This window comes from Triturus cristatus, chromosome 11 (genome assembly GCF_964204655.1).
Source record: "Triturus cristatus chromosome 11, aTriCri1.1, whole genome shotgun sequence".
NCBI lineage: Eukaryota > Metazoa > Chordata > Amphibia > Caudata > Salamandridae > Triturus > Triturus cristatus.
This window is the reverse complement of record NC_140594.1, coordinates 383529091-383547856: the sequence shown is the minus strand read 5'-3', so window position 1 is coordinate 383547856 and position 18766 is coordinate 383529091. Positions and strand designations below refer to the sequence as shown.

Sequence of the window (18766 nt, the reverse complement as noted above, 5' to 3'; positions counted from 1 at the left end):
GCATAGCATAGCATAACATAACAAAACAAAATAGCATAGCATAGCATAGCATGACATAACACAACATAACAGAGCATAGCATAGCATAGCATGACACAACATAACATACCAGAGCATAGCGCAGCATAGCATAGCATAACATAGCAAAACATAAAATAACATAACCTAGCATAGCATGACAAAACATAACATAGCATAGTATGACAAAACATAACATAGCATAGTATAGCATAACATAGCATAGCATGACGCAACATAACATAACAGAGCATAGCACAGCATAGCATAGCATAACATAACAAAACATAAAATAGCATAGCATAGCATGACATAACACAACATAACAGAGCATAACATAGCATAGCATGACACAACATAACATAGAGCATAGCGCAGCATAGCATAACATAACAAAACATAAAATAACATAACCTAGCATAGCATGACATAACATAGCATAGTATGACAAAACATAACATAGCATAGTATAGCTTAACATAGCATAGCATGACATAACACAACATACCATAACATAACATAGTACAGCATAGCATAACATAACAAAACATAAAATAACATAGCATAGCATGACATAACATAGCATGACATGACATGACATGACATGACATGACATAGCATAGTATAGCTTAACATAACATGGCATAGCATGACATAACATAACACATATTATAGAAGATGAGGAAGTGATTTGGTACAGCCCTCCAGTCTCATCCACCAAACTCCAAGAAATGTCACCCACAACTTGTACTTAACAGTCACCTAACAGAGGAACTTTTCTATTGACACTTCTGATAAGACTTCTTCACAAGCTGAATTGTGCTCTAGGGTGATATGGAAATCTTGGGGCAGTTTGGAAAGTCATCCCTGGGCCAGGCCTGACGAAGGCTTTCGCGGGGTCTGGGTCACAACCTTCAAGCAGGGTCCCTCTGAGGCCTTATTCTAGGTATAAACGAATATCCTCGAGAAAAGTAGAGTATGGCAGCTGAATCATCTGCCACCATCTAGTGGTGGGCTATGGTAGTTGCCACTACACTAGTAAACAACTCACGCTTGCATTAAAAGGCTATAAATGCAGTAGAAGGGTGGGGGCCTGAAAAGCATGAAAGTGGGGGTATGGCGCCCCCTCTGGCATGTGAGGGTCCTGCCGGAGACTTATGAAAGTGCTGCAATGCCAAGCCAATGGCAGATAATGCGTCACAAAGATGGCAGGGATGTATGTTCGTACATCGCAAACGATTTCAACGCATGCATTTACCACGCGTGTAAAACATCGCAATGACCATTACATTGGCATTTTTAACAACGCACAGCGTTTCAACGCCAATGCGTTGTTTCCTATTGAAAGTACAATACCTCGCACACAGCCAAAGTGCACGCCATTACAACGCATGGCTGTTTAGGAACGCATGGTTATTTGTAAAAAGCGTGATCCCGCCTCTAACCCCCGACCCCCACTGTCCCCCCCCCCCCCCCCCCCTTCCCACGACGCGGATTCTTTTCTATTTTTGCGGCCAATAATTCTACAATTGAAAAGCGTACATTACCTCAATGTTTCCCTTCACCTCCCTAAAAACTTCATGGGGGGGGGGTATAAAATGTGTTGGACACCGTGTTTCCAGCCATTTGCAACACCATTGCTTATTAGCTATTATTATCTTTGAAATGTATTCTGGCTGTCACGTCGTTGCAGTCTTGTGAGCCTCTGATTGTCTGATCATCTGCCAAGGAATATATAACGAACGACGTATTTTAGTTGTACTCGACATCATGTCCAAACAGTATTCGCTTTCCCAGAATTCCTCTCTTGAGCTGCATGCCAGCGGCTGGACAGACACCAGGATCTGCATGCCCCCCCCCCCTCCCCCCCCCCCCCCCCCCCCCAGCAGTGCTCTGAGCATGACAAAAGAAAATCGGTCTCTGACAGCATGTCACCGAAACACCCAACCCAACTTTATTTCACAAACATGATTTTTATTTATAAATACAATTAATGTAGTGAGTGTCAAAACATTATATTAGTTTCTCAACGTTAATCTTTCTTGTTGCAGCGCTGTAGACTAAAAGTAACAAGCATTTGCAATGCAATAGGTCTCGCATTTACGCGAGTTTCAGCTATTGACATTGCAAATAAAATGTCTTTTATTTTTGTTTTCGTTTGTAAAACATAAATAAAAAGCATTATCATTTACAATGCCAATAGCTTAAACTCTGGTAAATGCGAGACCTATTGCATTGCAAATGCTTGTTATTTTTTTTAGACTTTTTGCTTTTCAAGTTAATTGCATGAATTGAAGCCCTTATAAGGACCTGTTTCAAAGTAATTCTGAACCCGACCGGTACAGACAGGGTGACAAGGACGCAGGGAGATATGAATGTGGACTGGAAGAACAAGCATTTGCAATGCAAATAGGTCTCGCATTTACGTGAGTTTAAGCTTTTGGCATTGTAAATGACAAAGCCTTTTATTTATGTATTTAAAACGAAAACAAAAATAAAAGGCATTGTCTTTTGCAATGTCAATAGCTCAAACTCTCTTAAATGCGAGACCTATTGCATTGCAAATGCTTGTTCCTATTGCAGGCACGACCTGCTTTCCTGCAACTGCTAGTCTTTGTTCAAGCAGCTCTTCAACGATGGCTGCTCGCGCCATTAACGCTGCATACGCACCAATATATTATTTTTAAGGCCGTGCGACACTTCTGGCTTTAAGACGCACCTTTTGTTTTTTTCACCAGCGTGGCACGCTTCGGGGTCAACAATGATGAGCGCACCTGTCTTTTCTTAAGCGCGGCTTGCCCATAAGACCTGGACAGCAACCTTTCTTTATATTTATTAGACACGCCACGCTAGAACTTTAACAATGGCAGGCCTGTCATTAACTTTGTTGTGCAGGGCTGCGACTACCGCTTGCATTTTTTCTTTTTTTAAAGATGAGCTTTGTTTTTAACAGTGCGGCACGCTTCAGGGTCAACAATGGCAGCCGCACATTTCTTTTATGTGTAGCATGGAGGATTCACAGGATGCTGATTGTTGAACTCTTTATAAAACTGAGCAAAGGTTACAATTAGTAAATAGTAGAGCAGTACCCATTCTCTACCGGAGAGCATCCCCATGTTGGAAGTCCAGGGTGGGAGTGAACTGCAAGGTAATACTTGTGTGTGTTTGTGCCATTTTTAAAAACAATTAAAGCGGCCTTTGCCTGTTATCATTTATTTTGTAGTGTCCGGGGTTTGATTCGCTTCTCTTGGTTAGTGATCTAACTTTAAAGCAAGCCAGGCCTGTTTCACACCGCCCTGTGGAACATCACAAATCTTTATGGCCGGACCATATAAATGTGGAATGCTTAAATTAGCCATGAACTAGGGAATTGTCTCCCCGTCCACCTCCAGTTAATGCCCTTGCAAAACAAGCATTTGCAATGCATTAGGTATTGCATTAATGAAAGTTTGAGCTGTTGGCGTTGCTAATAATAATGCAATGCCAATAGCTTAAACTTTCAGTAATGCGAGACCTATTGCATTGCAAATATTTTTCTATTTACTTTTTAAGCAATTGCGGCACCCGCGCTTTAGCTTAAGATGTTTAAAGCTAAAGCGCGGGTGCCACGATTGCTTCAAAAGTCAATAAATAGAATAAAAATGCGGCTGCACGCCTTTTTTATTCTCTTTCGTTTTGTTACAATCTCGGCAACCTGCACTTTAGCTTTAAACATCTTAAGGTAAAGCGCGGGTGCTGAAAGTTTAAGATATTGACATTAAATTATTATTATTAGCAATGTCAATAGCTCAAACTTTCAATAATGTGAGACCTACTACATTGCAAATGCTTGTTAACTTTTTCCCACCCCACTTCCCATCGCTTTTCCATCCTTCTTTGTTACATTAATTTGTTTCTCAAGGACATTGCAGCAGGGAATATGAGTCCTTTTTTGTGCTTTGCATGCACTTGTTTTTCACTAATTAAACATTTCAATTTACTTTTCTAACATGGTCATCCAATATATTAAACGGTAAATAAAAAGGTGACTGTCATGCTTCGCAATACTCTTGCGCACATAACACACGCCCGACCATGAATAACGACACCTTTGTATGCATCGGTCACAATTGAAATGGGTTTTAGTAAACTGAAAATCCTTTTAATATTACCATCAATGTGTGTGCATGAATCTCCATGCAGGCTTTCCTCTAACATTTAGCGAAACCAATAGCTCAATTTTTAAGCTGAGACCTATTAGCTTGGTCAATGTATGTTCACACTGGTGTTCAAATCATTTTTTGGACAATCTCTCCTTACCTTGTTCAGACCATATCCTTCTCTTTGTGCTTCTCTCCACCTCTGAAGGAAATCATTGCAGTTTACCATTTTTAATCTCTGCTTCCCCTCCAGATTCAGCTAGCATTTCTCCTGGAACACTCCTCTCACATATCTACCTTCCACTCCCATTAATAGCTGCCATTTCATTGAGCACTTTAAGGTGTTTTCTCAAACATTTCTGCATTTAAAGAGCTTCCTTCACCACTCCTCGGGTCAGTGTCCTCCACCTAGCTACATATGCAAAACGTTTAAGTAAATGAAGGGCTTCTGGAATTTTCAAACTAAAGCCTCCTGGCAATATCCCACGGTTAGTCTTTCATACTAATTATTTAGGGCAGTGCGGCTTTTGTGCAATGGGGAAAGGGCTTAGGAGCAACTAGGAAGCAATAGGAATGGAGGCATTTTAGCACATGGTGGGCATGGTTAGATGATACTTGGATTTTTGACAAGGAGCATTGCCTATCACATAGGATGAAAATCATAAAAGGGTTGGAGGATTCATTCATGTGAGACCCATTTCATTTTTCTTTCCCTTCTGACATTTATTCTAGTCTAACTTTTTTCTTTCAGCGTGTCTTCCCATATATCTCTGCAATGGTGAACAATGGCTCCCTCACTTATGACCACAGTCGGGATGGGAGGCCCACGGAGCTTGGTGGTTGCACTGCTGTGGTACGCAATTTGAACCACGATACCATCCTTGTGATCCGATACGTCAAACGCAGACTCACAGTAAGTGAATTCTTTCATATAGTGATATCTCCTACAAGAATACCTCCACTAGCACCATGTCAAAGCTACAGAAGTCCAGCCAGCAGTGCGAGCTTTCTGCAATATTGTAGGCGTTCTCTAAAATTGCTGTGATGATGCTATAGGACTAGAGCTGCAGTTCTTAACTTGGGACCTGCGGATCCCAGTAAACTCAACATCTTCATGGGGAGTCTGACTATTCCAAAATGAAAAAAGAACTGATTAATAAATTGTATATGCATACAAAAGCAAATGTATAATTGAAAAATGTAAAACTCTCTTTAAACATGAATGAAATTGAAGGCTAAATAGTAATTTGTATCCTCACCTTGATTCCTGGGAGCAATGCAAACACAGCAAACTGAATCTGGCTTATGAAAAAGCGGTGCCCTCAAATGGAGCACTGTTATGCATTGACAAAAAGAGCATGCATTAGGAGCCAAGAAACAGTGATAGGCTTGTGTCTAGCATATTGCTCTGTCTTTTAGAAATAAAAATCAGATTTTGAAACACTTCTACCTTCCCATTAAAATGTTCATTTTTTTTTGTTGGTGGAATAAATAAAATATTTCATAATTTGTGCATTCGTTTAATGTAAACTTGTTTCTGAATTTTTGAGTAATGTTTTTGAGGTTCAATTCATAGAAATTGCGTAGCAAAACTATAAACTACGCTGACGCAGTAATTATTTTGTGACATTGATTAATGCTTAGATTGCCAAGCTAAAAGAAACATGTCTGTATTGTACTAAAACCTTGTTTAGATTTAACATCACAAAATAAAATGCTCCCCAAGAGTAGAACATTTTCATTCAGCGTACGAATTTAGGGTTGCTGTAGTTTTCATTGTATTTAGTATTTATGTGGCCCTTTTTGGGGTGCTTAAGCACTTGCCCACATGGGTAGCATGTTACACCGTGTAGGGTTTGCTGTCAGGAGAGCATCTTAATATTGAGCCTATGTGGGAAGTGTTTCCATGTTGTGCATGATGACCATCAAGGTGCAGGTATTGTGTTATGGAAAGCAGCGCTTAGTAGAGTGGTGAGTGAAGACTTTGAGGGATAGATGAACAAGTTACTTACCTTCGGTAATGCTTTTTCTGGTAGATACAGTATCTGCCTGTGGATTCCTCACCTTGTGAATATCCTCTGCGCCAGCAACATTCGGAAACTTTTGTAGCAGTCCACGCCGATGAGGTCGAAGACGACGTTACAGAGACACTGCTCCGCACGCGACTCCGCTGACGTCACCGGCTCCATAAGAAGACTTCGTCGGCGTGATGACGTCCGTTCCGCCCCTTTTTTCCGTGCCTTCGAGGCACACGGACGGACTGACAGCAATATATATATACACAGTATACAATATGCAGATCAACACACACACAGTGTGGAGAATAAGCAGAAAGGCAAAAGAAATACCACAATGCCCTTGAGAGATATAAATACATTTTGAAACACCAACAACAGAACTATAGGTATAGAAGGATGGACAACGGGGAGGCGGGTGGGTCAGTGAGGAGTCCACAGGCAGATACTGTATCCACCAGAAAAAGCGTTACCGAAGGTAAGTAACTTGTTCTTCTGATGGATACATCTGCCAGTGGATTCCTCACCTTGTGAATAGATTCCCACAGCAGTCCCGCTCCCGGAGGAGGGTGTCCACCCTTCTACACCAGAAAGTCCTGAAGGACGGAATGAGCTAAGTGTCCGTCCCTCCTCACTTCGGTGTCTAAACAAGAATGTTTTGCGAAAGTGTGGAGGGAGGCCCGAGTTGCCGCCCTACAAATGTCCTCCACTCCACAGGAACCCCCCTAGACAAAGCAGATGTGGAAGACTTTGCCCTAGTGGAATGAGCTCTCAAACCCTCTGGAGGTTCCTTACCAGCCAGGGAGTAGCAGATCTTAATGCACAAGACAATCCACCTGGAAAGGGTGCGCTTGTGCACTGCTCGACCTTTCCTGCAGCCAACAAAGCCCACGAAGAGCTGGTCATCAACTCTGAAGTCCTTTGTCCTGTCCAGGTAGAAGCTCACCGCCCTCTTAGGGTCCAAGCGGTGAAGTCTCTCCTCCTCCTTGGAAGGGGGAGGATAGAAGGAAGGAAGGGTAATGGATTGCCCCAGATGGAAGGTAGTTACCACCTTAGGCAAAAACGCAGCCCTGGTCCTGAGTACCATTCTTTCAGCATGAATGGTCAAGAATGGGGGTTTTGAATTTAGAGCTTGAAGCTCACTTACCCTCCTTGCCGAGGTGATTGCAATGAGGAAAACCGTCTTAAAGGACAACAGTCTCAAGGGACACTTGTGTAAGGGTTCGAAGGGAGAACCCATAAGATAAGTTAATACAAGGTTTAAGTCCCATTGAGGCACAATAAAGGGAGTAGGAGGAAACCTGTTTGTGAGACCCTTGAGAAAACGAGGAACAATAGGTGATTTAAATAACGACGGCTGATCCGGCAAACAAAGGAAAGCCGACAAAGCCGATAAATAACCCCTAACAGTAGCCACAGCAAAGCCTTGCTGAGCAAGAGAAAGGGCAAACTGAAGGATGTTAGATAGACGAGCCTTCAAAGGGTCAATGGACTTCTCTCCGCACCAAAGTACACATTTAGACCACCTATAGGAATATATGGATTTGGTGAAATGACGTCTGGCAGACAAAATTACATCTACCACATCCGGTGGGAGAGAAAAAGTACTCAGGTTGCCCCGTTCAATCTCCAGGCATGAAGGTGTAAGCTCTGGAGGTGGGGGTGTAGAACCTGCCCCTCCGACTGCGAGAGGAGGTCTGCCCTCAGAGGGAGACGGAGCGGAGGGCACGAGGAGAGGTGGAGAAGATCTGTATACCACACCCTTCTTGGCCAATCCGGGGCGACCAATATAACTTGGGCCCGGTCTTGGCGAATCTTCCTCAGAACCCAAGGAATCAAGGGTGTGGGAGGAAATGCGTAAAGGAGTCGTGAGCCCCAACTCGACTGAAACGCGTCCCCCAACGCTACCTGCATCGGATACTGCAGAATGACGGGCAGTGAGCATTCTCGTGAGTGGCCAACAGGTCCACCCGAGGAGTTCCCCCACATCCGAAAGACGTGACGAACTACCTCCGGATGAAGCCTCCACTCGTGGTCGGCGGAGAACTGCCGACTGAGACTGTCTGCTCGTACGTTCAGAACCCCGGCCAGATGATTTGCCATCAGACAAATCTGATGGTCCTGAGCCCAGGACCATAGACGCAGGGACTCTCTGCAGAGACAAAGAGACCCCACTCCTCCTTGTTTGTTTATATACCACATCGCGGTAGTGTTGTCCGTCAGGACTTGAACAGACTGACCGCGGAGGGAAGGGAGGAAGGCCTTGAGCGCCAAACGTATCGCCCGTAACTCCAGAAGGTTGATGTGAAGCAACCTTTCCTCTGGAGACCAAAGACACTTGATCTCCAGATCCCCCAGATGAGCACCCCACCCTAAGGTGGATGCATCCGTTATCACCGTGGCCACCGATGGAGGTAGGTGGAAGGGCTTTCCTTGGGACAGATTGCCCTCCACGCTCTACCAAGATAGATCCGCTGCAGCTTCTCTGGAGATCCTCACAGACTCCCTGAGATCTCCTTTGTGCTGATACCACTGCTTGCGGAGGCACCACTGGAGCGCCCTCATGTGCCAGCGTGCATGGTTGACCAACAGGATGCAGGAAGCAAACAGACCGAGCAGGCGAAGGACCTTCAGGACTGGAACGACCGCTCCATTGCAAAATAAAGGAATTATTTCCTGTATGTCGAGAATCCTTTGAGGAGGAGGGAATGCTCAACACACAGTAGTGTCCAGTACCGCACCTATGAACAGGTTGCGCTGAGAGGGCACCAGGTGAGATTTGGGCACGTTTATCGAGAAACCCAATTTGAACAACAGCTGAGTTGTATCCTGCAGATGATGAAGCACCTTCTCCGGCGACTCTGCTTTGATCAGCCAGTCGTCCAGATAGGGGAAAACGGCAATCCCCGATCTTCTGAGATGGGCTGCCACCACCTTCGTGAAGACTCTGGGTGCAGTAGTAAGACCAAACGGAAGGACTGCAAACTGATAATGTTGCGATCCTACCGTAAACCGGAGATACTTCCTGTGCGACTTCAGGATGGGGATGTGGAAATACGCATCCTGCAAGTCGATGGACACCATCCAGTCCTCCTGATTCAGCGCCTGAAGAACCTGCGCAAGGGTGAGCATCTTGAACTTATCTTGCTTCAGATAAAAATTCAAGATCCATAGGTCCAATATCGGACGCAATCTGCCGTCCTTTTTCGGAATCAGGAAATACCGGGAGTAGCATCCCTGACCCCTCTCCTGCTCTGGAACCACCTCTATCGCACCCTTCTGAAACAACTTCAGGACTTCCTCCTGCAGGAGAAGACGGTGGTCCTCCGAGCAAGCACCTTGACAAGGAGGGTAATTTGGAGGGAATTCCCGAAAGGGAAGGGCGTACCCATTTTCTACAAGATCCAGAACCCAGAGATCTGTAGTTATAGATTCCCAATCTTGTAGAAAATGGGTAAGCCGGCCCCCCACAGGACCAGCATGATCCAGAATGTCGGATCTAGGGCTGTTTTGCGGTGGTGGGAGGGGCTGAAGAGGAGGAGAGTTGACGGCCAGGTGAGCGACCCCCGATTCTTCCTCTGTAACCCTTGGACAAAGAGCCTTGCTGTTGTTGTTGCTGGGTCTGTCTGTAAGAGCGAAAAGTCGCCCTTCCGAAGCCTCTATACTTCTTGAAAGATCCCCTTGGCTGGGATTGAAGACCCAACGACCTTGCCGTAGCCTTGCTCTCCTTGAAGCGTTCGAGAGCGGCATCCGCCTTCTTGCCGAACAACCCAGACTCATCAAATGGTAGGTCCAACAAAGCCGACTGCACATCTTGGGAGAATTCAGAGGACTTTAGCCACGCACCCCTCCTGGTGGCAACAGAAAACCCCATAACTCTGGCAACTGAGTCTGCTGTGTCCAGTCTACTTTGAATTACTTGTCGTGCAGCCGCCTGAGCATCAGTCAAAACTTCATTGAAGCCGGCCCTATCCTCCTCCGACAACTTTGGTGCCAATTTTTTTGCTGAGTCCATAAGCGCATGGATATAGCGCCCCAACAGACAAGTCGCGTTTGTTGACTTTAGGGCCATGCTGGCTGAAGAAAAGACCTTTTTGGCCGACTGGTCCATCTTTTTGGCCTCTCTGTCCCCTGGAACCTGAGGGAAGGCACCCTTGGATCTTCCCGAACAAGCAGCCTGAACCACCAGGCTCTCAGGCGATGGGTGCGATGTTAAAAACTCAGGATCCCCTGGAGCCGCCCTATACCGCCTTGCGACTGTCAAAAGGTTTACGCCATACCTCTAATACGGGGTCGATAATGGCCTCATTAAAGGGCAACAAATGCTCCGAGACTGCAGTAGGCGAATGCAGCACCTCAGTAAGAATATTAGACCTGAACTCCGTGGTTGGTAACTGGAGGTCTAACAACTCGGCAGTCTTCCTGATGACCGCATGATACGGCGCTGCATCCTTTGAGGGCTCATCTGATGGTGGAGTGATTTCCCACTCAGGAGACAAATCCAGCCACTTGCCTCCTTTAGCTCCTCAAACACTTCATCAGAGTCAAGCAACTCTCCCTCTTCAGCTTCCTGCAAAAGATACCTCCTTTCATCCACCACTCTCTGCGCCTCCCTTCTGGATCGAATCCGCACCAGCGGCATCGGCGGCGCCGTGTTCGAATCCGACGGCGCCGGCTGCGGCGTCGACCGTGGATCTGCTGGAGCAGCCGGCGTCGAACTAGGTCGAGCCGGTGAAGAGGGAAGAGGCGTCGACGTCCTCTGTGCCGGTAGATGCCAAGACGGCGCCGCTTGAAAGAACGGCATGAATGGAGCTTGAGGATAGACCTGCGGCACTCCCAAGTTAAAAGCCATCGGACCAATCGGACCCGCAGGTGCACCAGTGGTATACATGGCTCTCGCAAACACCCCCGACAATAGCATTTAAATAATGCGAGGGGTCCTGACCCGGTCCAGGGAATGCAGGGTACTGGTCAGGCATCACCGGACTCGGGCCTGCCGGCGCCGACGGTGGAATTAGCGGTGTCACAGGCTCACCCGGGACTGGAAGATCCTCAACCGGGGCCGGAGATGAATCCGGAGATGGAGCCGGCGTCGGGGATATCACTGGAACCGGAGATGAAGCCGGAGCCAGCGAAGCCACTGGAGAAGAAGGAACTGGAGGTGAGGTCGGGACTGGAGAAGGAGACACAGATTCCCTCCGACGCCGAGACTTCGACTTCGGAGCCGAACTCTTATCGGAGTGATGACGAGAAGAATGCCTCCTCTTCTTCTTATGCTTCTTGCCTCTCGAAGCATGCCCCGAAGTAGATTTAGACGCCGACCTGGACTTCCTCCTTCCTCTCTTCTCTTCTCTTCATCCTGGCGATGAAAAGCTTTGCCTCCCTTTCTTTTAGAGCTTTGGAGCTCATCTTGCGGCAGCAAGAACAACCATCCACATCGTGATCGGATGAGAGACACCAAACACAGGCTTCATGTGGGTCTGTAATCGACATGTACTTGCCACATTCCCGACAGGGCTTAAAACCCGACTTCCTTGTCGACATCTTCTCGAAGTGAAACAGAAGAAAACCAGAAGAATACACAAAGTATCAGAAATGCTACTATCAACGATTCCCGAAATCCGTTGGCGTCGACGGCGCGGAAAAAAGGGAACTGACGTCATCACGCCGACGAGGTCTTCTTATGGAGCCGGTGAAATCAGCGGAGTCGTGTGCGGAGCCGTGTCTGTGACGTCGTCTTCGACCTCATCGGCGTGGACTGCTACAAAAGTTTCCGAATGTTGCTGGCGCAGGGGATATTCACAAGGTGAGGAATCCACTGGCAGATGTATCCATCAGAAATGTGGTTTACATTCTTAGAGATGGTGGTGGCATTAGATAGATGTGGTGGCATTAGATAGATGTGGTGGGCCCTTTTTTAAGTCTCTGCTCTAGATGGCGCACATGCCCTGCCTCGGACTGAGACATTCTATATGTGCCTCTTGGGCTTATAGCCCGCTCACAGGCTTCCCATTTGCTGGCACCATTGTTGCTCCATTTTGTATTCTCCCATTTGTCAAGGGTATGCATACGTCATGCCTCCAAGTTTGTATCCCTCCCCGAAAACACCAGCCAACTACTGTTTAGCATTCGCAGCTGCCATTTTCATGCATTGTTTCAGGACTACTTTTTTATTTTTGGAAATGGGTGACCGGTCCCGGCACACTTTCGGAGCGCTAGAGGTTTAATTGGTGACGAACACAGTTTTTATTTAATAAAATCCGAGCCGGTGGAGGCACGGCATAGTTTATTTATTTATTTTTTAATGAGCTTGCATTGTCTAAAGTACATGCTTTTAACACTGAATTTCTCCAAGTTGCTGCATTGCCTACATACAGAACATATGGGAATCACTTCTGTTTCCAAGGTGTGCTTTCTGTAGCTCATGCATGCACGGACATGTGTACTCTAGCAGACAAATATGAATACGTTCCTGGTGGTTCTTGCAGACTCTAAAAGGGACCATCCTGCGTGAAATTCATCATGCTCCTTTGCTATATTGCCCCGCCCCCGTCTCCCAGTGGCAATAATTCTAGAACGTCCCAATGTCTTTGTGAATTCTGACCTCCTTCACTAGACAGTCCCTTTAAAGTGTCTATTTGTCTGTTTCCGGTGCCTGTTTCCGACACTTCCACACCATGAAACTCTGCGCTGCACATGTTCAAATTAATGTGTGTAAACACCCCTGGTGCCGGTAGCACCCCAAAACCCGTCCTCAAATCTTCTTTTGAAGGAGGTATGTTTTTTTTTTGTTTTTTAAAAATCATCCATGCATACCCAAGGCCAACTATGTCACTATGATTCTGCCTCCTTAAAGCCATCAACAAAGCCAGTAGGGCTGGAGTTTTTTTTTTTTTTTTAATTAAAAGGAGGCCTACTATTTGTTGAACACAAACAGGTGTGTCATGTAAGAAGGGGACTGGTAGCAAGTGATAGGAGTGTGCACATTGAGTGTGATATGGTGGAGAGAGAAATACCGTATTTGCAGGTGGTCTGATTTTTGGTGAAAAGAGGTAGTGTATTGCTGTCAGTGTGATCTTAGGTGAAGGAAATCATGCTCTTGCTGTGGGATATTTGAAAAGTTGTTCTCTTGCTGTCAATGTGATCTGTTTGGAGAGGGGTGGCACTCTTGCTGTCAGGGTGACTTTTAGTGGAGAGGGAAAAAGCCTTTTAAGTGTGACGTAGTGGATTGGGGAAAGGTTCCTGCTGTCAGTGTGATATTAGGTTAGTGCAGAATGTAATCAACACTGAATGTGAAGTGCTCTTGTAAGTGTGGTGTCTGTTCGGTGAAGAGGTAGCACTGTTTCTGTCAGTGTGGTATTTGTTCAACAGAGGTAGTACTGTTGCTGTCAGTGTGGTATCTGTTCGGTGGAGAGAGGTAGCTCTGTTCTGTTGCTGTCAGTGTGGTATCTGTTCAACAGAGAAGTAATACTGTGCTGTCAGTGGGGTGTATGTTCAGTGGAGATCGGTAGCATGGTTGCTGTTAGTGTGGTATCTGTTAAACTGAGAGAGGTAGCACTCTTGCTGTCAGCCAATAGGTCTCAGCAATCCGAAGCTATTGGCGTGGGCAATGTAACTGCATTTGTGTTCGGCTCTGGGGATGTTTTTATTGATGTATACAAATGCATTACCCTTGACAACACCTATAGCTCTCAAATTGATGAGGCCTATTGGCTTGGCTAATGCTTGTTTAGTACTTATTCTTTTGGTTTCTGAATTAAGGTCACTGTCAGAGGGAGGGTCGGAAATGAAAGCTAGGAGGCCGTAGAGGTTGTGCAATTTTGACAAGATTTTTATTAGGGTCTTTGAAAGTGGGAGGATGGAAGCTGAGAAACTATTATTGGTTAGAAGGGTCTGGAAGTTCGGATGTAGTGCGGCAGAGGTGGGATTGTCGAGTTGTTGAGGGTAAATGGCGTCTGCTCCCAAGTTGCGAAGTCCTTCTTGCTGGTGGTGGTTCCCCAGGATACTCGGAGGGAGGAGAAATAAGTGGTGGTAAGTATTCTGAGCATTTGCTTACTTTTGTACTACCCTTCACCTATCCTTGTGATAACCGTGCTATACAAAGAACACAACGGTGTGACATGTGAGGGAAGGGCGTGCCGGGATAAGGAAAAGAAAGTTGTGCAAGGAAAAAGACAGATAGAAATCAGCCCATTACGGGGTTTGCGAGCCTAGTAAAGTTGGGGTTAGGTCGGTGAAGCCACGATTAGGACAGGTCTGGGCTGATGGTTTTTCCTTATTTTCAGGGTTCAAATAGATGCCCCCTTCCTGTACAAACAAAAAAAATAAACAATCAGCCCAAAAAGGATTTGATGGCGCAATCATGCAAGGGCACCTATCATGAAACAAAATGAGCTTGTTTTAATCACAGCTCTGACCGTATGTACCCGGGGCTGCTCTGTGTCCAACCGGCGGTGCCCCCGACTTAAACGGTCGTCCCTTCTCCCCCCTCCCTTCCCCAGAGTCCCCCGGTTACTAACTACTCACCGCCAAAGTGGTAACTCTTCCTGAGTTACGGCGGTAAGCTCGTGACTCCCAGGGGTATCCAGCAGTCCTCACTCCACGTCTCAGGTTCTTCCGTGGCGGCGTTGACGGTGTGCTCAGCTCGTGGGATTCCTTCCTCTGGTTCGGCAGGATGTTTCCCCGGCCAGACGTCTTCCTGCTTGCCTCTTGCGGCGTCTTCGGTTCCTCCTTCTCCTTCCTCACCGGCTTCCGCGTTTGCCCCGTCTTCTCGTGAGACGTTTCTTTTCTCTGCCTCGCTCAGCGGCCATTGGTTGTCGTCCTCGGCGCTTTCTACGTCATCCTGCAAAGGAGAAGGCGTGAGGAGTTTAACCCCTCCGTGACTGGCCCCTTTTTCCTCCTCATGCGAATGCCAAGCCCCTTGGTATGCGGCGTTCGGTCCCTGTCCGGGCACCCTCTGACAGTCACCCACTCTGCTACCTTATGAGGCTGTACCGATATTAGGCAGAGAGAAGAGTGTGTCAAAGATCTACCTGGATAGATTATGATGCCTGCGGTGTCAGGATAAGTTGAAGTCCTCTATTGGCCAGCATTGTTTGGCAGATCTTCCTTTAGAATACCTACTTTATGGTCTGCTTGTCCAGTTGTTCTGTGGTGGCTAGTTGCCGGGATCCGGGCTAGACACTCTCATTGCTTCAATCTGAACTTTCCAGCTCGTGTTGTGATGCTAAGCAGTGCTTACCGTGCAATCTACTGTGTGCGCAAAAGTTTTGTGTGGAAAATTGACACGAGCAGAGTGACAAAAATGCTTTGTATTGCAAAACACCAACCCCTGCTATGTTCTATGCCAGTTATGCACAATATGAAGCTTATTAATCAAAAAAAGGTGCAAATAAGACTGCTTCTCCCAAAAATTCTTTAATTGTTGTCTAATAATAGTTTGCTTATATAATATAATATGCTACACCTAATAAGTCACCCAATGCATTTCATCATGACCTCTTTTGTCACCACTATAGGGCTATCCATAGTTGGATGCAGAGGTTTCCTGTAGAACAAGTCACTTACATTCAGTAGCGCATTATCTGTTAGAGGCAATATCTAGTTACAGATTCCTTACCTTTTGAATTTCTCCAGGCATCAGACGGGATCCGGAAACCTTTGCATGAGCAGTACCCCTGCGTGCAGTCGGGTTGCTCAGTTTGGCTCCACATGACGACGTCGGCATAGTTTGCGTCGGTTATGACATTGCGGTCACCTATAGAGGCTCCACCAAAGCGCACTGACGTCAGTTCCTTTTCACTTTTCCACACTGTAGGAGAGTAGGATCTGCACTTATGTTGCCCCCACTTTTTTTCTGATGTTAACACTGGTTTCTGGCTATAGTCTGGCTGGGACCCTGGTAATCAGGGCCCCAGCCTCTCTGTTCTCTCTAAACGACTTGGTGTGCATATTAGATGCACTAGTGATTGGATACTGTGGTACCTTATGAGACCCTAGTATATGGTACCTTAGGTACCAATGGCATAGGTACTTCACAGGCCTACCAGGGGCTGAAGCATGTATTATGCCACCCCTGGGAAGCAGACTAAATCTGACACCACAGGCCTGCTGCTGCAGCCTGGGTGAGATAGTGTTAGCACTCCTCACTGAGATATAGGTTCCCTAGATCTCACCTTTCACACACATATAAACCTATCAGTCATCCCTAAGGCCGGCCCTATCAATCCTGAGGGCAGGGTGCTTGGTTTCCATGTGAGGGGGTGCCTCTGCATGAGCACGGCCCCTCTGCAGCTCTCCGAGTCCATTCTCTGTGGCTGTTTGTGGATGCGGTTAAACCATATACTCTTAAGTGCATTATAACCTCGATGTAAATGCTAACTCTGGGATGACTGCATCAAAACATGTCGTGTTTGGTGTCAAACGCTTTGGAATCATACCCCCACACCAGTAACTGGTGTGGAAGTATGATCCTACCCTTTTAGAGGGATAGACATGTACCCACTGTGGAAACACGGTAGATTCCTGAAAGAGCCCTGGCATCACAAAATGAATGCCACCAGCACAGATACTGAGCTGCCCTCCTGCTGCTGACCGAAACTCGCAGTGGAGGAGGCCCAACAATAGGCATCCTGTCACAGGGAGGTGTAACCACCTTCCAGACAGAATTTAGTGTATTGGGGCTGGGTGGGGGCACTCCTAGAGTGCTTTGAAGTCCGGCACTGTGGGAGCAGTAGGCTCCTCTGTGCATATGGCAGCTCAAACCGGTTCAGGGGCTACCTGCCCCTGCTCTGGCACGAAACTGGACAAAGGGAAGTGGGTGTAGCCACCCACTCCCCTGACCCTCCCATAGTTGGGGTCATAGAGCTAGTCCCTCCCTTCCTTTCAGTATAAGTTAGGGAACCCTTGCCATTGCAAACTAGATATCCCTGGACGACGCTCTGAAGAAGAATCCTGGACCTTCGACGTTCCACTACCTTTGGAAGACTGAAGAATCTCCCTTGGAGTCAAGGAGTGACTCCCCTGCTTGGCAGGCACCAAAACTTTGAATCAACGGTCGCAATCTTTCCCGCTCCCGCCGGAGTCCGAAGTCCCTGCAGCTCCGGAAGTGGATTTCCTGACTTCTCCAAGGCCATCGTGAGTCCCCAGCGACGCTGAGGCAAGTGGACCCCACGAGTGACGAGGAACAGCAATACCCGGGTACAGTGCACTATTGTCGAGTGCAACCCCTTCACGACCTTCTACGAACTTGTGTATTGGACCACATGTGGTCAAAGCCTCCAGCAGGATTTGCTCCGAAGATCAGAGGCCTACCTCGTCCCGAGTGACAGTGGGCTCCTGGTGAGTGAATCCTCCTGAGGCGTCTTCGCGATCCCTTGCCGGTTGGCTTGTGGGTCCCCTGAAGACATTTCTACAGAACCAAAGGGCTCCCCTGGTTGCTCCAGGCCAGCCCTGACTTACCGTCGCTGGGTGAGTCCCTCAGACCTTGCCGGTATGCACCGCTGACTTTTTACGCTCTTCACGAGACTTGCTGTTGCCAAGGCTTGTTGGCTCCAATCTGGTTGCCGACACCGCAGTAAGCTGCAGACTTTGTTGGACACGCCGAATCCAGCTCTTGGTTGTTGTCGACGCCTCTTGGACCTCGTGGCTGAAGAGTCAAAACACCAGTGATCACCTGAAATCACCCGACGACTGTGGGCATCCATCTTCCTGGGCCCGGGTCACTGGCAAGTGACTTTGAACACGGTCTCCTCTGCTTTCAGGTCTTCTTTCTTCTGAATCCATCCTTGGATTCCACCGGACTCTTCTCCTGTCTTCACAAGCAGCAAGTCTGCTTTGGCTCCCTGTGCTCTGGCCCCCTCCACGGCCTGCAACTGACCCTTGCTTTTAGTAGTAAGGACGTACTGTAGGAGCAGCTAGGTCTGTTTGGGCGTATTTTATTACTGTTATAGACCAGGTCCGAACAGAGGCTAGGCAAAATTAAATGAGCAAGGAAACGAAACTAAAGTCCTCCAGGAAGGTAAGTGGGCGAAGCACCAGGTCCGATGGTCACTTCCTCGGATCCCTCTCCTCCCGTCAGCTTCTTAGGGGTTCTCTTGTAAAGGTGGCGTCCCCAGGAGACAAAGGAAACAAAAGAAAAACAACCTCCCGTCAGTAATAGGTCTTTCATGGGATGTGATAAACCCTCAACCTGCTTGTGCTATCACCTCGATTTGTGAGGGCGGGGAGTCGTGAGGGACAGGTCGGTTCTGGCAAGTGCCCTGTTTTCCCCCTCCCAGTCAAGCGTTTCAAGTAAGTCAGGAAAGGCACTGACCTGAAGCTACAGTCCTCCAGGACTGGAGCATGGGGTGTCTCGGCGTCCTGATTCTCCGAGGGACGACTGGACACGAGAGCGGTGTCTGCTGGAACGCCACGGCCCTTCTGCTCTTCCTCTCCGGTGCTCCCTCGCTGCTGCCTGCTACCCTGGATTCTCCCAGGGTCTGCTCCGCGTCCTCCTGCTTCCCCCGACGTCTCTTTCACTTCGTCCGTCTTCGTCTCCCTTGTCCCGGCGCGTGCCGTCCGCTCCGCGCCGGCCGGGAGGACTAGAGCGCTTCC

The 18766-nt window shown here is 47.4% G+C and overlaps 1 protein-coding gene across 1 annotated transcript in view; it reads left to right on the top strand.

Moving 5' to 3' along the window:
* Positions 1-18766, top strand: part of LMAN2L (lectin, mannose binding 2 like) — a 243166-nt gene that overhangs the window by 114751 nt on the left and 109649 nt on the right. Inside the window, exon 5 of the mRNA XM_085634525.1 lies at positions 4909-5070. Within this exon, the coding sequence (XP_085490651.1) occupies positions 4909-5070 (162 nt within the window). The remainder of the gene's footprint in view (positions 1-4908; positions 5071-18766) is intronic.